The 24,099-nt window shown below is 39.5% G+C and overlaps 5 protein-coding genes across 5 annotated transcripts; all 5 read left to right on the top strand.

Annotated features, from left to right (window-relative positions):
* Positions 1–5,743: 5,743 nt before the first annotated feature.
* On the top strand, positions 5,744–7,439 carry LOC135933966 (tetraspanin-9-like). Its single transcript, XM_065475449.1, has 6 exons — positions 5,744–6,124; positions 6,185–6,274; positions 6,340–6,438; positions 6,503–6,685; positions 6,975–7,184; positions 7,241–7,439. The coding sequence occupies exons 1-6, from the start codon at positions 6,038–6,040 to the stop codon at positions 7,304–7,306; spliced, it is 735 nt and encodes a 244-aa protein (XP_065331521.1). The 5' UTR covers positions 5,744–6,037; the 3' UTR covers positions 7,307–7,439.
* Positions 7,440–7,654: 215 nt separating this feature from the next.
* LOC135933967 (tetraspanin-9-like) lies at positions 7,655–10,150 on the top strand. The gene is made up of 6 exons (XM_065475450.1): positions 7,655–7,815; positions 7,867–7,947; positions 8,036–8,143; positions 8,199–8,381; positions 9,690–9,902; positions 9,962–10,150. Exons 1-6 carry the CDS (start codon positions 7,756–7,758, stop codon positions 10,022–10,024), a joined length of 708 nt encoding a protein of 235 aa, XP_065331522.1. The 5' UTR covers positions 7,655–7,755; the 3' UTR covers positions 10,025–10,150.
* Positions 10,151–14,422: 4,272 nt separating this feature from the next.
* On the top strand, positions 14,423–16,128 carry LOC135947676 (leukocyte surface antigen CD53-like). Its single transcript, XM_065496569.1, has 5 exons — positions 14,423–14,583; positions 14,640–14,819; positions 14,879–15,049; positions 15,203–15,421; positions 15,484–16,128. The coding sequence occupies exons 1-5, from the start codon at positions 14,527–14,529 to the stop codon at positions 15,550–15,552; spliced, it is 696 nt and encodes a 231-aa protein (XP_065352641.1). The 5' UTR covers positions 14,423–14,526; the 3' UTR covers positions 15,553–16,128.
* A 2,548-nt stretch (positions 16,129–18,676) lies between these two features.
* LOC135933916 (uncharacterized) lies at positions 18,677–19,689 on the top strand. Its single transcript, XM_065475328.1, has 4 exons — positions 18,677–18,763; positions 18,822–18,986; positions 19,044–19,160; positions 19,219–19,689. The coding sequence occupies exons 1-4, from the start codon at positions 18,716–18,718 to the stop codon at positions 19,336–19,338; spliced, it is 450 nt and encodes a 149-aa protein (XP_065331400.1). The 5' UTR covers positions 18,677–18,715; the 3' UTR covers positions 19,339–19,689.
* A 1,454-nt stretch (positions 19,690–21,143) lies between these two features.
* LOC135946035 (tetraspanin-9-like) lies at positions 21,144–22,980 on the top strand. The gene is made up of 5 exons (XM_065494053.1): positions 21,144–21,253; positions 21,308–21,484; positions 21,549–21,710; positions 21,819–22,007; positions 22,067–22,980. The coding sequence occupies exons 1-5, from the start codon at positions 21,206–21,208 to the stop codon at positions 22,130–22,132; spliced, it is 642 nt and encodes a 213-aa protein (XP_065350125.1). The 5' UTR covers positions 21,144–21,205; the 3' UTR covers positions 22,133–22,980.
* Positions 22,981–24,099: the final 1,119 nt, after the last annotated feature.

The following is a 24,099-nucleotide window of genomic DNA, read 5'->3' on the forward strand; positions in this document are numbered from 1 at the left end:
CTAAGCAAGAATAGAGGGGTGAATAAAATATAAACGAAACAAAGAAAAACAGCTCCTATTTCCAGCTTGTGGTGCAAGTCTCGGCACACATCAATACGCATTTTATGCTTGCTTTAAAAGTGTTAAATGTAGGAAAAACAAGTTTCTAGAACCATAGAGGTTTGAACCTATATAATCAAGTGTCAGCTTAAATTTTAAAAGCACAATTCACGTGTTTTTAAAGCAAACGGGATTAAGGATGTGTCCTATAATAACATGTGTTTGGTATTTAAAAATAACATTTGTGTTTTTGAACCCTATATTTTTATAATAGCCGCGCAAAGATGTGTGCTTATAGGTGCAGTGCGTAACGAGGACAGTGAAAAAGAGAAGAACCCCCGAATGGAGTGCACCCCGTTTCAAGATTTTGCCGTGAGCCAGCAGCCGCCTGTATTAGATTTAATCGGCTAAGCTGGTTTAGCCAGCAGCCGACAGAAATTGGGCGGACCTCTAGCTCCCTGCCTAGCTGTGCGAACCTTTTGTATCATCCAGGCAGAGGGACTCTATTTTTAACGTGTCTTCCCTTTTTCCCTGCCCTTGCTAAACACAGCACGCCACTCTTCACTATTCAACACTCAACAAACAGAAAAATAGAGGGTTAAGAAAGGGGCAATCGCATCAATATTATTTTCAACATTGCCGCAAATCCTCGCCTATATTCGTTCCATTATTCCATTTAGGATCAACAGGGAGATCCGACAATAAGGCGACAGACGGGTTTCGAACAAATAAATAAGGTATCAAGAAATCCGACAAAAGATTGTTAACACGTCATCGAGGGTTTCAGCATACAAATAATGACCGCTTACATTTTATCTTTTAAAATCTTTCATTTTTCATTTATATAACAAAAACATTTATCCCAGACCCATTGGCCCAAGTGACCGACCCAAAGGTTAATCCGGCTAATGGTTTCTTTGTAGGCATTTTATCTGACAACGCGACAAACCTATTATATATATATATTTTTTTGGTTGAGCTTTAACTGTTCTTTTACAAATTCCAACTGACAAGTTATTTATGAGTCATGTGTACTATTGGGTGACCCTCTAATGGATACCAAGCCCCACCGCACGCAGCTGCCACACCTCGCACAGCCACCGAAAGAGCTAAAAATAAGCGATCTAGAAACAGTCATCAGGTGGCGCGACCTGAGGAAATTCGGTAACATGCGAGGGTTTAAAATCGTCCAAGTACAGTAAAATAATTAAAAACGCGCAGCGGAACTGATTTCAGGTCGCGCTACCTTGAAAGGCAAATTTGCACCTAAAAGTGCATAAAAAGCCCTGTCTGATGAGGGGTCGTGGTCGACGATAGCACAAACGGTAGAATTTTGACTACAATCTGGACAGTGGCGTGCATGCGAGCGAGTTCACACGTCGTCGAGGGCAAATCTGAAAAATAAATTCCTTAAGCCATACAATGACTAAACTCGAAAATGTGAAAACCCTAAAAATCGTTTTTGATAAAACCCTCACGCGCATTTTTCAAATAGTTCATGGCACCTAAAAAAACTTACAAAAATTTAGAAGCGTAACCCTAGAGAAAATAAGAGTACAACTTGTTAAGAGCTTAATCGTGCCTCAGTTTGACTATGGTGAGATATTGTGTTGTAATCTCAGTACCTGTCAATTAAATAAGCTACAAAAACTTTCTGCTCTCTATTAAAAATGTCCAATAATATTTAATGTAGTCGATAGGAGAAATCTGTACGTGTATGTGCAGACACACAAAATTCTGTATAAAAATTGTCTTCTTATCTGTGCCCTTTAGTAACCAAAATGTATGATGTAAATCTTTTTGGCAGGACGGAAGATTGCATCGAATGAAACTGCTGGCCCATTTATAAGTGTTTATACCGATATGTAGGTTCGTTTGGTGCACAGAATTTCACGAAAAGAATAAACGGTTTATAAAAATCAGGAAAACGAACGTTGTGAGACCCTATTTCGCCACACATCGTTTAACGTTGAAGTGCCTGAAATTTTTTCCACCTGAAGTACCGGATGTGTCTCAACGACAACCTAAACGCTTCTCAGGAAGTTTTAAAAGAATGTTTTTTTAAAAGAATTATCGAATCACCTGAATCTTTCAAACAATCATGAGCAAACCGAAATTGTTTGTCTGTATAAGGTAATGTATTGGGAAATTGTTCTGCAGAACCATAATAAAGATTACTTTGAAACTAAACTTGAGTTTTGAGTTAAGGCACTCTGCGTTTTATGTATTTCCTTACTTTTCCTTGAACGACAAGCGAGCACTGTTTAACTTAAAGTAGTTTTCCACCTCAAACTGTATTGGCCAACTGGCCGCTGAAGAAATTAAAGAGAAATAGGGAAGACGAACCACCGCGGCAGCGATAATCGAGCTCTGCTTGGCATACGTCAGGAATAGTCCCAGTTCTGCAAGCTGTGAATTACGGGGTCTGACGGTACTAATAATATTAACTTGTTTCTCTGTGTTGCACATGCTTAAATTTAATGTTAATGCCCAGAGTGTCGGTGGCGCAATGTGCCCATTTCAGCGATTCGTGCGCAAAACTCCCCCATAAGCTTGGCTCGCATTTTTAAGGCATTCTCAGGAGTGTCAAAGCAATGGGAGGTATATTTGAGCAGTTCGGAGATCTAATACTGGCTACCCAAAATGTGAGAGATGGCAAAAAGTGGTTAGTTTAGTGACTCGAAATGCTCAAATTGCTCAACGGGCTGGGAGGCGCACCTGCGCCGACTCGCTACTTGCTGGTTTGCACCTTTCCAGCATGCGTGATTTGGCTTCACGGGACAAATGTCTAGCGTTTCAATGCAGTCCTCGGTGCGGAGGCAAGTGGCCCTTCAGTGGGCTGGGTCCCTGTGCGGCCTGGTGCGCCCATGTCATCCGTTCGCGGTGTTATTGGCACCAGGGTTTCAGCATTCGTGCTAGTGCAGTGCGCGCCCTTCCCTCTCCTCGGACAGGCATAAAAAGAGCAAAAAACCTGACACAAAGCGATCAAAATTTGAAACTGATCCAGAGTTCAACACGCTGCGTGCAATAGCAGAACTCAAACGCACAACAAATATAATAAAATGCAGGCTCGCCACAAAGTTCCTACTTTTACACGAGAGGGACAAATTCAAATGAGCTGGAATGGCAGCAGAGCATATACTGTTTTGAGCGCGTAAAAGGGGAATAAAACGGCAAGTTCGCAGTCTAGCTTTTTATTAAAACGGCTTTTGTGCGCTGCGCACACACAAAAGGGTCAACAATTCAATCTTTTTATTGCTTCCAGTCATACTGGGCTCAATATAATCTTTCTTTACCTATGCAAAATGAGACTAGTGCAAATTCCAAACTCAACAGGACGGATTTTTTGCTCTGACTTGAAGATTGATTAGGAATCAGTAAGAAGTAAGCTGAAATCACGTCAAAAGTATACCCAAAAGTGCTGCAATAAATTATTGAAATGTTGCAAAAGAAATTCTTGAGTGGTATGTAATATGATAGCAAAATATTCAATCCTTTTGTGGCTATATCAGATATCAATTTGTTGCGACACTCTCTTGCCCGCACTGATCCTAGAGGCGCCATGACCAGGCGCTCGGATCGGCACGTTAACCAGACACTGTTACTCAACCATGCTTATGCCACAATATACTTGTTATTGGCATGTTTTCCTGAAGAAACAGCTTCCCAAAAATAGTCTCTGAAACATGAAGTTTCAGTAAGTTGAGAGTTACCTGATAGTGTTGGCTAAAGAATATAATACATCACGCAATTTCCGGAACACAATCTTCTTAATGTTACTGGCCGATCATAAATCACAACTTGCGCAAAGGGTTGGGTTTTAAAGGTAATCTTATACATTCGCGCTTTTCAACATTTTTAAGTGCCGGAAATACAGAGCGACAAGCTGGAGCCGAAATATAAATCTCGAATTTAATCCCGGCGTTATCTGAGAAATTAAGCTATGGAAGTTTTTAAAAATAAATTTTGTATTGTATCATATTTTTTCATCTCGAATTTTATACTCAAGAAGAAGACTTATAAAGGTTTTCCTTGTATATTTGGCTGTTTGAAATGCATTACGAGTAAGCTATTTCAATAGACATTGTCATTGGTTGTAGTTGTCCTTCTAAAAAGTAACAAAAGCTGCTTTTGTGTAAGTGATAATGCATGCTTTACCTATAAATAGCCTGAAAGACAAGCTAAAACAAATTAATAGCTTGATGGCTGCAATATTTTCCTTGCCAAGGGTGTAATAAAAAGACAGATTTCGGAACAAAATGCATAAAAGTAATATCAACTATCCGACTTATATTAATATTTTGCAGTTTTCTTGTACATTATTTTATTAAATAATAAATGGTTTTGGCAAGCCATTAGTATTGATTTTAATGGTGATGGTTGAAAATCTCTGTGGCATTTAATTTATAGCATTCCTGGCGCGATGTAAGATTCGCGGAATTTTTCCAACCTGCTTTTGGCATAAAACGGACAATTTTTCAGCAGAAAATCGAGGCTATATGCGGTCTGTAATGAACAATTCGCAAGCAACTCACGCTTTTTAACGCTTATTGCTTGTGAAAAATGAGATAGCAAACAACATGAAGGCGTCTGAGAATTTTGCACGCGCTATTTACACGCTTTGTTACACTGGCCTATTTTTAATTGGATGAATGATCACATAATTTTTAAAGACCGTCTATTTGACGAAGTTTCTGAGCACACCAATCGATTCTTGAGGGACGAATTAGTTGAAGTGGACATTTTTTCCAACCAAAAAGTACAGCGAGACCTGCGAACCTTTTTTCCCGCCAAAACAAAATGTATGCGAGAACTGCGCATGCGTCAGAGCTGGTTTAAGCATTTGCAGAGAGACCACCTGTACTAATGAGTTCTTTGTCAGATCCAGTCAGCTATACGCATGCGCACTTCTCGAATTCATATTGTTTTGGCGGGAAAAAAGTTCGCACGTCACGCTGGACTTTTTGGTCGGGAAAAATGTCCCTATTACCTAATTCAACCCTCAAGAATCGATTGGTGTGCTCAAAAACCGTCAAGGACGGTGTTTTATATCGCGAGTAGCAATTTGCACCACTGGGAATTTCGTTTTATGTTCTCAGTGCACAGGGACATGGAAGATCTTCACGAACACATTATTCTAGGCTACTTTACGAGGTTTCTTGTCCCTTACACAGGGTGTTCAAGGACATATTTAGACATTTTGACATTTTTTGTCGTAGAAGCTCTGAAAGAACTTGTATCGCCATCGCCAAGCACTTTGCTCACCTTGTTGAATGAAAAACCATAGATATTATATGGTCCTGAAAATCTTTTTAAACTCAATGCAATTTCTTATGGTGGAAGGAAAATATTTATGACATGAATGAACCCTGGTACAGGTACAATAACGGTCCTCAAAAAGGTTCATCGTTTTCTATCCCATAATAATAATTCGGAATGGCTCACTCTGTAAACAATTAAAATGTAAGCGATGGATAAAAGCCATCATAAAATAATAATTTTCTTAGAACCTTTCATAATAGATACAAGCGCGCACGCATTCTTTGAACAAATTGTTTTCGTTTGCGTTTATCTTAATTTCTTTTTATCTGCTAAAATATTGAGCACAACATACGAGGCAATTTGGCAATTTATCATGATTCATCTGTGTCATCTAATCTTCTTTAATTGCCAATGGAAAAGCGTCATTCAAGGGGAGACGAACGCAGCACTCACATAAGCGTGAATTAAATTTTGCTAATTTTTCCTGCTACTAGACCTTTGTGTTTCCCCAATCAACTGCATCAGACGTACGTCTCTCTTCTCATAATCAACGGCCAAATGGGAAAATGCGGTAAAAGATAGATAGGTGATGAATTGTAGTCTCGCGGTCATCCAGATAAGACTTTGTTTGCAACACAACGCATATCTGGATTGCACTTTTATTTCCACCCGGCAATCTGAAAAGGTCGGACGCTCGAGTTTGGAGGCAGTGAAATAATTTATTACAATAAGAAAAATGTGCTGCTCGTCTTGCTGCTGCTGTTTCCCGTGCACGCCTGGCAAAATAAGATGCATTCTTATTTTCTTCAACATTCTCCTGGCGGTAAACATGCAAAATATAATAATAATTATTCCTAAGCTAATTTGATTTGATCGTATTTAGGTGGCTGGTGGACTTTTGGTTTTTGTTGGCGCTGTTATACAATGGAACATATCCGAATACGACCAATTTATCAGCAGTATTAGCGCCTTTGTGAGTCAAACCGAACGATTCAATACAATTATTCACAGCATCAATCGATTGCATGTATATTATAGCTGTCTGCTCCAGGCTATCTTCTAATTATCGTCGGCGTCGCGCTGTTGATAGTGGCCATTGTTGGATTCTGTGGAGCGGTTAATCATTCTCATTGGGTCGTAAGTAGCGCAATTTAGCTTCATACTCGCTCGACGCAATTAATTGACTTCGATTATAATACAGTACATTTTGTCGCTCGTCATTGTGATCGCCCTGCAAGTGGCTGGCGGAGTGCTTGCGTTTGCAATTCAAGACAAAGTCGACCAGGCAATAATGACAACGATGAAAGACTCGATGGTTGTTTACAATGCACAGACACCACAAGGACAAGTTGCAAGAGAAGGCTGGAAATTCGCCCAGCAGAGCGTACGTTTTTCTTTTATAAATCTATCACACCCTTTTTCGGTTCTTTGCCGCAAAAGAGATTAAATCGTCTGCCGCCACTTGAGCAAAAGGATCAAAACGTTTGTGTAAATACAAATAGCCTCTTCTAACTGGCAACCTGACCCGACCCATGTATTCTTGACAGCTACAAAATAGTAAAAAACAATAAATCATATTTTTTCTAATACATAAGGTATAATATCCTCCCAACAACAGCTCCCAACAAGCGATAATAAAACTCTTTATGTAATTATTTCGCCTTTTCTTCCAGTTCAAGTGCTGTGGAACTGAAAGCCAAAGCGACTGGGACAGCATTTTAGGGCTTGGCCTACGTCCAGGTTCGTGTAACTGTGAAATTGGTTCAAACAATTGCGATGCGCAGGGAAGATATTCAAAGGGATGCTTTAGCAGAGTGAGCTATTGGTTTAGGCTAATAGAAAGCGCGCTTGGCTATCTCGCGCTCTCTTTCGCCCTCTTACAGGTATGGTGCAACACCTCAGAAATAAAACCAAAGTCTGAACAAATTTTAATTCGCAGCTCATATCAGCGATCTTCATTTGTCTGTGCAGAGGAACGTGCAGCTGTCTGAAGTGTTGTTGTTAAAATAATTCTACGTTTGCGCAGCTGATAATTTATTTATTAAATTGATTGTACAATTAAGAAAACAACTCAAAACCTTAAGATAGTAAATTAATTGATATATCAAGCTTTACCAATAAAACGGAAAACAAAATAACGAAAACAAGTACTTTAATATTTTCCTTTCCTCAAATAATATGACTCACGCTCGACGCGCCGTTAGCACTAAATTGGTTATCGCACTCGCCTTATTTTCCTACTGACGTTGCCGCGGACGCAAACACGGACTAGGCCGTTTTAAAAGTGTCGCACCTCCCCTGATATAAAGATAACACAAAAAAAATATTAAAGCCAACACATATGAGCAGATAAGCAAGCCATTCACCGACTTCAGCTTTAGCGTCTACGTGTGCTCATACAGACCCTGGGAGTGTCACTTGCTTGCAAAAAGACCGAAATTCATCGCAAGCATCATGGGCTGCGGCACAACAACAATTAAATATCTCCTGTTCATCTTTAACCTGATATTTTGCGTGAGTAACAAGTTTTAAAGAGAGTTTTTAACTAAATTCGATGACCGTCAGCTCGGAGGCCTCGTCATTCTTGTTCTTGGCGCTGTGATTCAATGGAATATAAACTTTTATGAGGCCACTCTATCAGAAAAGGTATTATTAGTTTATCTTTGCTACAAAAAGCTTTTGAATTGCCCTCCGTAAAGAGAGTAATCACAATTAAGCTTTTTTAAACTCATAGGTCACGGTGCCTGCGATAGTGCTGATAGTCGTTGGAAGCATAATTTTCTTTACTTCTCTCCTTGGATGCTGCGGTGTGTTGCAAGAATCAAATTGCATGATCACCACGGTGAGAATAATTAATTATGTTCACATACAGTTACAAGAACAAGTTTTTTTTCTAGTTTGCAGTTATTTTGATAATATTATTTTTGATTCAAATCGTCGGAGGAGCTCTCGCATTTGCCTTTCAAGATGAATTCAACGAATTTCTGAGAACTAGCTTGAAGAACTCCATGAAGCAATATAACGAGCCGAACGCAGAAGGAGAAATTGCTCGGCAATACTGGGACACAATCCAAAAAGAGGTATTTAATTTATATTTCGCAATTTCTTTCCCATCCAAGTGAAAAAATAATCCTTTCAATTATTAAAAATTGATGTTTGAAATTTACTAAAAATAAAAAATTTAGAAATAATATTTGGTGTCAAAATTGTTGATATCAGCGATAGAGCTAGCGTACAAAAAGAGGAATGATACTGCAAAAGAATGGAAAATGCTTGTAGCCAATGCATAAATTCGTCCCTTAGAATTCAGTTAAAGTCAAAATTGACCTAAAAAGCACTGTAATTTTTTGAGAAAATTGGCTGGAAAGTTAGCGTGCTTTTCACATGGTAATGGCTGTCTCCTTACTTGAAATCCGATTTAATTTCAAAACCAAGAGTTTCCCCAATAAGTGGCATACACCGTTGGACAGATCTCGACGAGAGGAATCGAAATATGCCAAGAAAATATGTTCAAGCGCTGTAAATTTTGGAGAAAATTGGCAAAATTTGAATTTTTACTGTAGGAAGGTCCTTTATTATTATTGCAAATTATTGAACAAATTGTTTATCGATCAGTTGTTTATGGCATCCAACAATTCAAATAATTTTCAATTGTTGCCCTGTATAATTTCACTTTAAATTGGGTGAGTGTTATTTTTAATTGGAGATCAGCAGTTTTTACCGCAGAAATACCGCCTACTGCTTTCTAATATCTCAATATTTGAAAATGTATCGTTATTATTGTTGAATTGATGTTAAAATTCAAAATTTTCCTTAATTTCAACGAGCCCGTTGGCTCGCATTGTTAAGCCATTCTCAGCGGGAGGCACCGGCGCCGACTCACGACTTGCTGGTTTTCACACCTTCCCAGCGGCTTCAGGGAAAAATGTCTGGCGTTTCAATAAAAGACCGAAAAGTGTGGGAAGCCGAAAAGATTGACACATGGGGCCCAAGCTCCTCTGCGGCCACTCGGGCCCCATGTTATCCGGTTGGCGGTGTTATTAAGACCTCTCAAAATTAAAAAAATAAATAAATAAAAAGAATATAAGCCTGGCCGGATACATAATTTTGCCTTGGGTAAATATCTCGCTCTATTATCTTGATATTGATTGTTTCCTGCTACTCGTATAGATATGAAAATGTGCAATAGAGTGAAAATAGAATGAGATAAAATGTTTGCTGTTTCTCACACGGTAAATAATATGCTGCTTGCAGAATGGCTTGGCATAAGGAAATAATGGAAATAAATTACACCACATGTAGTTTATTAAAAGCCTAGCTGTTAATCCGACTCCAGTTTGTGTATGTGTATGATTCTCCTAATAATTAAAAATTACTGTCTCTCGCAGTTCAAGTGCTGTGGCGTGGACGGGCCGACCGACTGGACGATAACTCTGTCAAACAAGGGTATTCCTCCAGCATCGTGCGGCTGTGATGAGCTTTTTGGAAACGGCTGCCTTGCCGGTATCTACACCAAAGGCTGCTATTCAAAGCTGAGTCAATGGCTAAAAATGACGCAAAACGTGCTAGGTGGAGTTGCCATAGGCGTTGCAGCTGTAGAGGTAACAAAAAATGCCCTTTTTCCCCCTCGTCCTTGACTGTTCTAATTGTCAATTTTCAGTTGATTGGAGCTGTATTTGCCCTGTACTTTGCCAGCTCGATCCGAAGGCGGTATGGATCGTAGATGAGCGTCTATTGAGACATGTAACCAGGAATAATTAATTCATTTTTTAAATATATTACTTTTTATATATTATGTGCACTGCCAATCATAATTCTTACATAATAAATTGTGCTTGTGAAGCAATAATTGTTTTGTTGTCGTGTCACTCGTCGCTGAATCAAAAGCAGTGTAAAATCAGAAAAAATAATTAATTTGGTCTAGAGGGTGTGGGGGCCGCATAACTCGAGGCCGACTCGCTACTTGCTGGTTTGCACCTTTCCAGCGTGCGTGATTTGGCTTCACGGGACGAATGTCTAGCGTTTCAATGCAGTCCTCGGTGCGGAGGCAAGTGTCCCTTGAGTGGGCTGGGTCCCTGAAATGTGCGGCCCGGTGTCTCTTCCTTCCCGGCCCTCGGAGAGGGACAAAAAGAGCAAAAAAATTGTGATTTAGCAGTTTGTGAAATACAAAAAAAAAATCAAGGCGAGTCATAAATTTCAGGGACCCTCAGGAAGCGATGTGACGAAACACTTCGTCGCCTCAGACGTCAGACGTCTGGACAGAAAGTCGTAAACTCCATGCAGGCGCCGAACAGTTAATTAAGACAGGCATTAATAAAAAAAATTGTTTTCTACAGTAGTTGATTCTTTTGTGAAATTTAAAGTATCAAACTTTTAATGAGCTTCCATTATCTATAAATGGGACTCTCAAAACAAGCATGATTCAGACAATTTGAGTACTGTAATATTTATCTCAAACCGAATAAAACTGCCAGAAGCGTGTGCAAAAATCAATGTTGAGCACAAATTTTTATACTCGCATGTAAGGAAATGATTTTCGTGGAGTTTTTGGTCCAAAATTTATTTTTCACCATGCAACGCATTGCACTCCCCTTATGCACCTGCGAGGTATCCCAAATATCGCAATAATATTGGGGTTCTCCGCATGCTGAGAACTTATCAATACTTAAAGAGGAATGATACTGCAAAAGCCTGGAAATTGCTTGTTGCCAATGCATAAACTCGTCCCTTAGGATTCAGTTAAAGCCTAAATTGTATTTTTTTTTAGAAAATTGGCTGGAAAGTTACCGGGCTTTTCAAATGGTAATGGCTGTCTCCTTACTTGAAATCCGATTTAATTTCAAAACCAAGAGTTTCCCCCAAAAAGTGGCATACACCGTTGGACAGATCTCGGCCAGAGGAATCGGAATATGCCAAGAAAATATGTTTGAGCACTGTAAATGTTGGAGAAAATTGGCAAAATTTGAATTTTTACTGTAGGAAGGTCCTTTTTTATTATTGCAAATTTCTTAACAAAGTCTTAGCACTTTCAAAATACATGAAATCTTAGACTGGCACATGAGCTGGCGGACAATGACTTTTTTTGTTGATGATCTTCTTCAGAAATTTTCACTTCCGGAAACTGCTGCTTACAATAGTTTAACTAATAATAGACTTTTCAAGCTCTCGGTGGGAATTTTTATGGCACCCCTGCAATGGGCGATCCGGGCTGGAAAAATACCTGATTTCTAAATAGACAGGTTTTCATCAGGCACGCCTGTCATAAAAATACCTTGATTTGGTTTAAAAAATACTTAGACCTGTTTACACAGAGTTCAAATCTATATCGGGTAAAATTCTGGCAAGAAAATATGGTGTTATATAATTTAATATATTTTCAAATATTTTTTTTTTTTTTTTTGCTTTGCTCTTTTTATCCCTGTCCTCTCGGACCGGGAAGGGCGCGCACTTCACTGGCACGAATGCTGAAACCCGGGTCCCAATAACACCGCGAACGGATAACATGGGCGCACCAGGCCGCACATTTCAGGGACCCAGCCCACCGAAGGGCCACTTGCCTCCGCACCGAGGACTGCATTGAAACGCTAGACATTCGTCCCGTGAAGCCAAATCACGCATGCTGGAAAGGTGCAAAGCAGCAAGTAGCGAGTCGGCGCCGGTGCGCCTCCCAGCCCGTTGAGCAATTTGAGCATTTCGAGTCACTAAACTAACCACTTTTTTGCCATTTCTGACATTGGGTAACCAGTATTAGATCTCCGAACTGCTCAAATACCTCTCATTGCTTTGACACTCCTGAGAGTGCCTTAACAATGCGAGCCAACGGGTATTAAACACATGGTCGTAAAATACAAAAAATAATCTTGTTTGCTTTGGAAGTTATGCAATAAATCTAAAATTCCAAAAAATACCAAACTAATTAAGGTGCGAAGGATTAATTTTGAAAGCCTAATGATAAAGAAGCGTTCAACGTAAGGAATTCTCCATTTTTTTCGTAAAAATTCTCCTTCCTTGTTAAAAATATGTCATTGTTTTATTTATGGCTTCTAGTTTCGGCTCACCACAAGGAATTCCGAATTTATCTCGATCTCGAGTGCGCGATGTTAAATATAAATGATTAATTTTAACAGAAACAAGATAATTATAAGTTAATTTGGCTTAAACGATGTCTCAAAGCCATCTCAATTGGTTCAGAAACCGATTAAAACCGTCTAATTTGCTCGGAAAAACAATCTGAAATAAATAAATAGATAAAAAAAACGCTTGACATGCGCGCAGAAGAGCTTAAAATTTGTTCCCTTTGATGTATTATGTCAGCTTGATGGTTTTCGTTCGAAAGGTTCAACAGGAAGTTACCCCAAGTATATTAAAATGTTAAAAATAACTATTAGAGCACGTGTGGATGGAAAACATAATTTTGAAAGAGAGGGATACTTTGTTCTTTAAATCCTTCAGTAAAAAACTAGTAACCACGCCTTGTGACGAAATTTTTTACAACATTTCGACAGCACTTAATTATTATTTTGTTTGCGTTTCAAGGCTGCGTATGGATTTGGAGCGCTTGGAAAAATTTCGTTTCTACACGTAACAGGAAATTCTAACAAGATTGTCGGTTTGAAAAGCAGCTGTGCCATGAACTGGCTGGCACGTCGTTAAATTCAAACGAATATACCGTCAGGAAAACTGTTCTTAATTCTCTAAAGCCTTGAATTCCAACATAAGCCTGGGTTTGAAGGCGACGGCGGCTATCATTCACTTACATTTGATTTCCTGCGTTGCGGTTCACATATCCGCTAGCAAAAGGGAATCACATGGGGAAAAATAGCTCGTTTTTTTCAAGAGACCAACAAGGTACTAAAAAGAATTCCCATGAAATCCAATCAACGCTAATACAAATATGGAACCATTAGATAAAATTGGCTCTTGTTATAACATAGAAATATCAGAGAAAAGCAATAGGAGATATTTGAGCAGTTGAGCGATTTAATTCGTTACTACACATATATAATACAGGGCACGGCGGCGCATGATTCAATGCCCAATAGAAAAATTAAATATCAAATATTACGCTGGATACAAATTGATCGATAGAAAGTTGGATTCTTTTTTGCTAAAATTCAACCGCTCGCCCGATCGTCGACCACGACCCCTTGTTAGACTCGTCTCGGAACCGGCTTCCACCTGACGAACCCTGACACACCAGGGTGCCACCTGGCCTCGGGCGGCGACGCGTGCTGCGCGCTCGTCATCGACGGTCAGTCGCTGCGAGGAACGACTGCCACTTGTTAATACTTAATAATGTCAGAGATGAGAAAAGGTGGTTAATTTCAGCGGGGCCCAGATGTGCGATAAAATTGGTTCGCATTGCGCAGATCCAAGATGTCATTTGAGTGTGGGAAACAAAAAGCTCTCTTTGGATTGCCGTACGAGTGTCAAGAGTTTGTTTTTACGATCCAAAAGACACAATTAGTACAAGTAATGCAAATTATGTCACCATACTGACGAAAACTTGCTTTTTTCGCGCATTTTCACGAGACCGTACTCCACCGGACGCCATATCTGCGCGTCGCACGAATCTGGACCCCGCTGGTTAACTTTGAATGACTCGAAATACTTAAATAGCTCATCAGGTAGCGAGGTTTTCGCACCAGCGGCTTCAGTGACAAAAATGTCTGGCGTTTCAATAAAAGACCTCGTTGAGGGGAATCGACAGATGACCTAACTGGGCCTAAGCTCCTCTGCGGTCACTCGAGCATCGTGTCATCCTGTCGGCGGTGTAATTGGGACCTGGTGAGCTCATAGCCCACGGGATGTGCTGATAACTGCTCTCCTTGCCTTTTCCGGCTAATTGCGGCAGGAGATTATCAATTAAGTAATTAATAGTTTTTGCAAAATTTCGGTAGCTATGTTTGCCTTTCAATTAAATGTATTGTTGGCTCTGGGTACTAAATTTCGATTTTATTTTGTGCATTAATAAAATTAAAGAAATAATGTATTTGGCATAACTCCTATGGGTATTTTTAATGCGGAATTTCAAGGCGAGTATATTTTATGATAGACAGAAATGCATATAACAACAAAAATGTGGTCAGCCCCGCAGGATATGACTTACTGGGCTTTCAGTGAGTAACAGGAAATAAATGCGTGACTGTCTCCACACTATCGTTCTTGAATTCATCCGTCAGTTCAGATTTTTTATCCAGTTGAAACGCAACAACTCGAAAGACAATGGGAGCGGCATCAGTGATCAAATATTTGCTATTCTTTTTCAACCTGCTCATTTGCGTAAGTAGAAAAGGTTCATTTTTAGAGTGCGCGTCATTAAATTTTCGCTGCTACAGACTGGAGGTCTAATTTTGCTCGGCTGCGGAGTTTTGCTTCACATCGAGCTCGCCAAACAGGACGGGGCCCAATGGAAATACATAGCCATTGGTTTCATCACGCTAGGAGCAATTATCTTTGCGATAGCGTTCCTGGGGTGCTGTGGCGCGCTGCGAGAGTCGACTTGCATGCTCAACACGGTAAGCCAATTTTCACTTTTCCGGCAATATTTAAAACAAAATCAATCGCATCTTTACAGTTTGGAACTCTGCTGCTGTTTATATTCCTGATCCAAGTGATTTGCGCGGTTTTGCTGGTTGTCTATGAAAATCAATTTATCGATGGAGTCGGAAAAGCTTTGAAAATTTCTCTCGGACAGTACAAGGAAAAGCCCGACGCAAAAGAATTCTGGGACAATATCCAACCATCGGTGAGTAAATTAAATTTCAAGTCCTTGGAGAAACCCGCCGCGTATATCCTGTTGTTCTTTAGCTTGCATTAAATACGAAAAAACACTGTCAACCACGAACGGATATAAAAAGGCTTCAATACTAAAATAAAAGTTTTTTTTTTTGCCTTGTAGCTGGGGTGCTGTGGCAGCGCCAAACCATCAGACTGGCAAGAAAGCGGTTTGCAAATTCCAAGTTCTTGTGAATGCAAAGAAAGCGATGGAAACAAGAAGTGCGGAAATGTTGGCAACCAGAAAATTTATACTGAAGGGTGCTATAATAAGCTGTTGCACGCCGTGAAAAGCTCCATCATCATTGTCGCCGCAGTTGCTTTCGCTGTCGCCCTCGTTGAGGTGTGCATTTATTTATTTATTTTGATAAAAACTGCATAATCCACTTGAAAATTTGATTGCAGCTGATCGGGGCAATATTCTCATTTCGTCTTGCTTCCACTATCAGAAAGAGAGAGCATGGGTTCTACTAGAACGAACTTCAAATTCCACAGAGCGAAAGATTTGTAATGAAGTATATATATTATTATGTTAAAAATTTAAATGTCTATTTCCCAATAGAAAACATAATTAGAATTATTATACTGATTGAGGATATCCTGTTATACAGTATGCTTATAATTTACACAAAACACTCCATTGTAAGTTGCAATGTAACGTGTTGTATAGATTAATTGGTTGTAACGTACGTAAATAATTAAAAAACAGATAATTAACTTTAGTTTCTTAATATTTCCGTGCCGTTTAAATCAGTGACAAAACGTTGAAAGCTTTGAGCAACGAATAATATTTACACATTTAATCGATATAAAGCGTTATTGCATCTGTCAGTTATCAGTTAAAATTTGTTAATGCAATATATATTTTGTGTTCCTTATAATTATCTTGAATTTTTTCAGCGAAATTAAGCAAGTTACAAGTTTAGTTTTAAATTTCTCAAGATTCATTTCGTAAACTACAAAAGTTTCCACTCTACAAACAGTGCCTATTCTAGGAAATTTAGTAATTAAAAACCATTATAAAAATAAACCAGATTTTATTTCTACACATTTCTCTGAATTCTTACTGAGAATAAATCCAAAATTCAATCAATTAATGTCGCGCACACATAAGTTCACTCAAACCATTTAGATGTGTATGTGATTGCGTGTGCTCTCTTCCTCTCCCTCTGGCCAGCGCCGGCACGCTTGATGACACGCTTCGGGATTTCTAATCTCTTTCCATATCACCGACAATGAGATTGCTTCAAACTCAAGGACAGTCCAGGAGCCTTGTGAACATCTCCGCTACACCTACCTTGGGGTTGTTTGTCCCTGGACAAACAATGAGAAAAAGAGAAAAATGTGGAGCAGGAGCAGTAGCATTGTTTGCGACGCGTGCTGGCTGAGCCGAGCACGCGCCGCTGACTACCTGCGAGCGTGCGAGCCACCTGCCGAGACCAAAACCTGCCTGCGCGGATTTTTTTTTTTTTTTTTGCTCTTTTTATGCCTGTCCTCTCGGACCGGGAAGGGCGCGCACTGCACTAGCACGAATGCTGAATTCCGGGTGCCAATAACACCGCGAACGGATATTATTAGCGCACCAGGCCGCACATTTCAGGGACCCAGCCCACTGAAGGGCCGCACTTGCCTCCGCACCGAGAACTGCATTGAAACGCTAGACATTCGTCTCGTGAAGCCAAATCATGTATGCTGGAAAGGTGCAAACCAGCAAGTAGCGAGTCGGCGCCGGTGCGCCTCCCAGCCCGTTGAGCAATTTGAGAATTTCGAGTCACTAAACTAACCACTTTTTGCCATCTCGGACATTGGGTAGCCAGTATTAGATCTCCGAACTGCTCAAAATACCTCCCATTGCTTTGACACTCCTGATAATGCCTTAACAATGCGAGCCAACAGGCTGGTTCATTTCATGTTTAATTAACCCTTAATTGAAAATTATTTTTCCTGTTCTTATTGCAAATTCAATAAACTGGTTCTTTAAAGATTTTGGGATGCAAACGTATTTTAATTATTTGCCTAAGTTTCCTCGAAAATAAAACAGCTTAAACTTGTATGCATAATAAACCGATCCCTGTTTGCCTACTGAATATCGTAATTCATCTTATAAAAGGAGAATTTACCTCACCATTAGCAGATAATAGAGACCCTTACTGGGTTGAATTTTTATTGCCCCATGTGGTGGAACTACCACGAAGACGTCTAAAGGAAAAATATTACCCATTGTCAGAGACTCCCCTTTGTCGTCAAAGAATAGTGCGTTGAACCTTTCCAGGCAGGGTGCAGAAAAAGTATAATTTCACTCAGGTTCGTTCACCTTATTGATGCTCTTTTCACTTTAATATTACGAAATTTATTTATGACAAAGTTATTCCTTAAGAAGGTTTAATATAGTTGAAAAAAGTAGATAAATCTGTTTTTGCAGTTTCGTAACCTAAAAGGAAGAAATCTGTACGGAGAGGCATAATTGAAGGCTCAAAAAGACTTTAACACCCCGAGTTGCCGAGTTGGAGTGGAATCGAAATTCCAACGACGCGCGTCATGCAGAAACTATGAAAGTTGCTCGGATTTTTAAAAACCAAACATTTTTGAATCAGCACTTCATGACGAGTCTAAAAAAGTCGACCATTTTTGGATAATTTCGATTTTTTTCTGGTTTTTCCAGGTGGGCACTTGGGAAATCGCGCGCAACACGAAAAAAAGGCATTTTGAGCAGTTCGGAGATCTAATACTGGCTACCCAATGTCAGAGATGGCAAAAAGTGGTGGGTTTAGTGACTCGAAATGCTCAAATTGCTCAACGGGCTGGTTTGCACCTTTCCAGCATGCGTGATTTGGCTTCACGGGACGAATGTCTAGCGTTTCAATGCAGTCCTCGGTGCGGAGGCAAGTGGCCCTTCAGTGGGCTGGGTCCCTGAAATGTGCGGGCTGGTGCGCTAATAATATCCGTTCGCGGTGTTATTGGGACCCAGGTTTCAGCATTCGTGCTAGTGCAGTGCGCGCCCTTCCCGCTCCTCGGACAGGGATAAAAAAATAACAAAACGGATTGCACGAATGTTTTTATTTTTTCATGAGATGTTAATGAAGAACCCAGCTAAATTTTGGCTATCTTGAAATTTTTTCTCGATATTTTTCAATCTCTTTATCTTTATCATTGTCGTGGCTATTCCGAGACAGGCATTCGAAAAGATCCCAACTCGCTACTTGTTGGTTTGCACCTTTCCGGCATGCGTGAATTAATATTTCGCGGAAAAGGTATAGAGTTTGAATAAAAAGACCCCGGTGCAGATGCACGGCGATCCATTAAAATGGTCCCGGGCATATGTGCTATATGCCTCAAAGTTATTGTTTGCGGTGTTATTGCGGGCGCACATTGCTCTTTGCCGGCTGTGGCTCAAGCAGGCGCACCATTATTTACTTCCTGAAATAAACCGGAAACCGTCACATGAAAAATTATATTTTGAACAAATTTCGTGAAAATCTGGAGTTTCTCTGCTTTTTGCTTCCTGCGTTTTTTGATTAAAAGCCATTTTTTAATATCAGATTGGTTGATAAAAAGTTGTGTTTCGCTCTTTTCAATTTATTATTTGACTTGCCCTTGCTGGAGTCCGTGCCTATCTGAAAGCCAATTTAGCCTGGCAATGGTTTGCAAAAATTGTATTGTGGTTTTCTTCACTATTCTCACCACCGTAAGAATCCATTTAAAACTCCTGAATTATTTAGAGATGAGATCGTGTGTTTGAAAAGGTCAATGGATTAATTCTATTTGGCGTCGGAGTAGCCGGGATTACAAAGGAGAAGCCGGACACTGCTCCAGAGTTTGTGTTGATAGTTCTTGGAGTTACCGTATTCGCAATATCCTTCCTCGGCACTTATGGTGCGATCAAAGACTCTGAGTTCAAGCTCAACTCGGTAAGGCTTTAGTTTTGACATAACTACTTGTAAATTGATTTAACTGGGCGTTCACAGTTTGGGTCAGCCATGATGGTAATATCCTTTTTCCAAATCATTACTGCAATCGTGCTGTTTACGAGGAAGGACGGCCTAGGAACTGCGGCAATTACGCTGTTCACTGCAGTAATTCAGGTTTGTATACTTAAGATCCACTCCAAGCCCTTAAAAATATAGGAAATTTGTCTATCAGGTTGTTGGTGCTGTTCTGGCCTTCGTCGTGGCAATTAAAGGGGAAATCAAAATATGCCACTTTGATTCCGGACCTGTTGAAACCCGGCCCAATGAAACCAGGCCCAGTAACACTGCATGATGAAAAACCAAAAAATAGTCATTTTGGGGCAAAATGGTTAATTTAACCATAGTTTAACGCAGACCCACCGTGTTTTTCGGAACCTTGTCTAATTCATTGCTTCAAGATGACGTTAATAAAGAAGTTTCGCTTGCTATGACAGTTTTAAAAGTACTGCCATTTATTAATCCAGCATGTATCAAGAAAAAATGCCATTCTCTGTGTTCTACGTATCGCTTGCTAAATCTGTTTCGCATAATCATAACTATCTAGATTGATAGGTTTAAAATAATTGCAACTCTACTGCTTTGGGAGCACAGGTGTAATATCTCATATTTTATTTGGTAACCAATAAAACGCTATTGCTTCATATTGAAATGCGGAGTTTAATTGCTAGAGACCATCCCATAATATCGAGAGTTGAATCCCACAGCTCCGTCTTTGAAAATTGATTATAAATTAATAATTTAAAAACCAGCCTGTTGGCTCGCATTGTTCAGGCATTCTCATGAGTGTCAAAGCAATAGTAGATATTTGAGCAGTTCGACACACCAAGACAATTTCTTCTCGGACCTTATAGCACTATTTCTTTATCGCAAAAACAAATAAAATCGTCTGTTTCCCCGGTGCAGCTCTTGCCTTCAAACTAACGTGGAAAATAAAAGCGTGATAAAAAGATTGCTATCTGAACTGCTTTGGTAGCAGAGGCGTAATATCTTATATTTTATTTTGTAACCAATAAAACGCTGTATTGCTTCATATTGTAATGCGGAGTTTAATTGCTAGACCATGTCTTAATATCAAGAGTTGAATCACACAACTCCATTTAGATAATTAATTTAAGTACGTTTGGAGTGATTTTCACCACCAAAAAGGGATATGGGGAAGAAGAATCAACTCGACATTTCCAGCAATTAAGTAGGACTGAGCACTAAGTGAGAACACACGAGCACACACAATTAGGGGAGAGAGCGTCACACCACACCTTAATATCGAGTTGAATCACGCAACTCCGTCGTTTGAAAATTTATCATAGATTAATTCTTCCAACTCAAGAGAGATTGGTAGCTTCACATAAAGCTGCAGTATTTTTTCAGTTCAAATGGTGGTGTAATAGGCATATCACAGTTGATACAAAAGTTGAAAATAGATAAATTTACTCCATATTTCAAAATAAAGCATGCACATTGAAACGAGCAAAGCTTAACGATGCAGTTCCAGTCGCATGCTGCACAACCCCCCGGGTAACTTTTAATTTTCTCTGTTTAAGGACTTGAACTCGTATTTTTGAGTGCTTTCCTTGGTTAGCTTGCTGTGTGAGAATCCAAGCAATGTCTGGGTTTTGGGTCGAGTGCGGACTGATTTGCGCCTAAATTTGAGTCTTTTGCATTGCAATGACGCGAGTTCACTAGGATTTTGGGATGATTGCGAAGACTTTCCGACTGACTACTTGCTATTTTGCAACTTTCCAGCATGCGTGAATTAATTTCCCGTGACGAATGTCAAACGTTTCAATATATATATATATATATATATATATATATATATATATATATATATATATATATATATATATATATATATATATATATATATATATATATATATATATATATATATAAGATTGTTTGCGGTTTTATTGGGCGCACATTGCTCGTTGGCGCGACTGTGGCTCAAGCAGGCGTACCATTATTTACTTCCTTGACCAGAAACCGTCACATAAAAAAACAAATTACGTGAAAATCTGGAAATTTCTGCTTTTTGCTTCCTGCTTTTTTGATTAAAAGCCAGATCGGTCGATAAAGCACTTTCGTTTCACTCTTTTCAAATTATTACTCAACTTGCCTTGCTGGAGTTAGCGACCATCTGAAAGCCGATTAGCCTTGCAATGGGTTTTGCGAAAGGTCTGCTGATTTTCTTCAACCTTCTAATCAGCGTAAGAATCCATTTGAACATTTGATTTATTATGAGATTGTGTGTTTCGATATAGATCAATGGATTGATTATACTCGGCGTTGGAGTATTCTTGAAGGTTCAGAAGGACGTGGCCACTGATGATTGGAATGCTCAAGCGATTGCGTTCATCTTTATTGGAGGGACCGTCTTCGCAATATCTTTTCTCGGCTGCTGTGGTGCAGTCAAAAAGTCTAAGTGCATGCTTTACACGGTATGGCGAGAAAAATATCTTGGCGCATTTAGTTTGACATAATTTTTCTGTGATAATTTTGCAGTTTGGGTCAATCTTGATTGTAATATTCATTTTACAAACTATTATTGCAATCGTGCTGTTGACGAGCAAGGACAAAATAATTGAACATTTGAAATATGATGTCTTTGCTAACGCTACAGCTGAAAACAGAGAAAACGAAGTAGTGAAAAGCATCCAAACGAACGTAAGTTTTTTTCCTATGTTTTATTTGAATGCCAATGAAAAACGCTTAAAATATGAATAAATTAAATCATCTTTTTGTCGCTTTTCCAAATAATTACGAACTTTACAGTTGAAATGTTGCGGAATCAATGGGACTGAAGACTGGGGAACTGTGCCTGATTCCTGTAAGTACTCAGAACCAGGAGAAAACGAAAGTGTAGTAGTATACACTGATGGATGTGGCGAAAAAATCGAAGCTCTCGTGTCAAAATACAGCAATAATGCCGGAGCAGGTGTGATGGTCACTGCATTCATGGAGGTTTGTGCTAATTATGGTCCAGTGTAATTCCTGTAAATTATCGGAAATTTGTCTAACAGGTTATTGGTGCTCTTCTAGCCTTCTACGTGGCTAAAAAAATAGTTAAGGTTAATAGAAAGAAGTGACATCTATGACAACAACACAGCATTGCCGCATGTTAATCCTGCTTATGATATATATGTATCAAGAAAAAATAATGCACACACCCATATTTATGTGTTCTACATATTATATCGCTTGAAAAAACTGTTTCACATAGTCATAACTATATATATAGGATTGATATGTTTAAAATATTTGCCATACTCGTGACCGCATCGTTCAGATCGTTGTTTATAGGTTCAAAAATGGTGCCAAGAATGTTATGTACATCATGTTAAAATAGCATAATGCTACACTGCAAGTCAGGGGTGAGAAAATGTCAGTGCGCTGCATTGAGAAAATCTCACCCCGTCGTATGTCACTATGCCTGGGGTGTCAAAGGTGAGTTTTTCGCACCGAGCAGCAGTGACATGCGGCGGGGTGATATTTTCTCACTGCAGCGCAGTGTCATTTTCTCACCCCTGACTTGCAGTGTAAAGTCAATTAAAATGATCATGTCGGAATTTGTTCTCATGTATTTCATAAAAAAACATTTGTCAACCTTCGTAATCTTAAAAAGCGTAAGAACATAATAGCGGGATAAAAAACGTTTGTTACTGTAGTGCCTGTCAATAGGTGGCACTACTCTCCTCCTCCTGTTCCCTGAGCTGTGAACCTTTCCTTATAGTGTTAGTGACATTACAATACTTCCCTTTAGCGTGATACGTCATATTTACTCACGCCGCAGACGCTGTGAATAATTTCGCTCAAGACTATTTAATTCGCTCGTCTGTGTAAAATCGAGAATATATTTTGTGAGCCCAATTGTATAATTGACTGACCCGGATTAACGGGTCCAAATTTGAGGCATTAATAAAAGGCATTCGAAAGATTTGAGGAATTTACTTCAACCATTTCCCTCATTACCAAGTTGAAATATCAAAAATTTTAGTTTATATAACAAATAAAACGCGATTGCTTGATATTATAATGCGGGGTTTAATTGACATAGACCATTACCTGAATATCGAGATGAATCACAAAACTCTATCGTTAAAAATTTATCATAAATTAGTAATTCTTCAAACTCGAGAGTATACGCATTGAACTATTGAATTGAGGTCTGAGCTATTTAATTTTTGTCGGCTGCTGACTAAACCGGCTTAGCCGCCTAAATCTCGCGGATGCGGCGGCTCGCCTAATATAGGCCGCTGCTGGCTCACGGCGCGGCTCTGAAATGGGTTGCTCTGCACAAAAAGATTTCTGGATTGAGGTGCAAAATTTGAAAAAGTGCTTGAAACCACTCAGAATGAATAAAAAATATCTAATTGAATAAAAAAAAAATGATCGCAACCCATTTCAGAATTCATAATACTTAAGCAGCCCGTTGGCTCGCATTGTTGAGGCACTCTCAGGAGTGTGAAAGCAATGTGAGGTATTTGAGCAGTTTGGAGATCTAATACTGGCTACCCAATGTCAGAAATGGCAAAAAAGTGGTTAGTTTAGTGACTCGAAATGCTCAAATTGCTCAACGGGCTGGTTTGCACCTTTCCAGCATGCGTGATTTGGCTTCACGGGACGAATGTCTAGCGTTTCAATGCAGTCCTCGGTGCGGAGGCAAGTGGCCCTTCAGTGGGCTGGGTCCCTGAAATGTGCGGCCTGGTGCGCCCATGTTATCCGTTCGCGGTGTTATTGGGACCCGGGTTTCAGCATTCGTGCTAGTGCAGTGCGCGCCCTTCCCGGTCCTCCGGTCCTCGGACAGGGATAAAAAGAGCAAAAAAAAAATACTGAAATGGACTGCAAATTCTGAAATGGGTTGCACCCCATTTCATAAATAATTTGAATTTAAATTAACCAATGAATTAATAACCCAAAAATTTTTCGGTTTTTCTTTATTTCATAACATTTCTCGCCGCTGCAAAAATGCAGGCTGATAAGTGTAGAGTGCTTTTATTATTATAATTCAAGAAATTCCATTACGAAAAATAAAAAAACGAAATTCTTCGAATTT

The sequence above is a fragment of the Cloeon dipterum genome, chromosome 1 (assembly GCF_949628265.1).
Source record: "Cloeon dipterum chromosome 1, ieCloDipt1.1, whole genome shotgun sequence".
In the NCBI taxonomy this organism is placed as follows: Eukaryota; Metazoa; Arthropoda; class Insecta; order Ephemeroptera; family Baetidae; genus Cloeon; species Cloeon dipterum.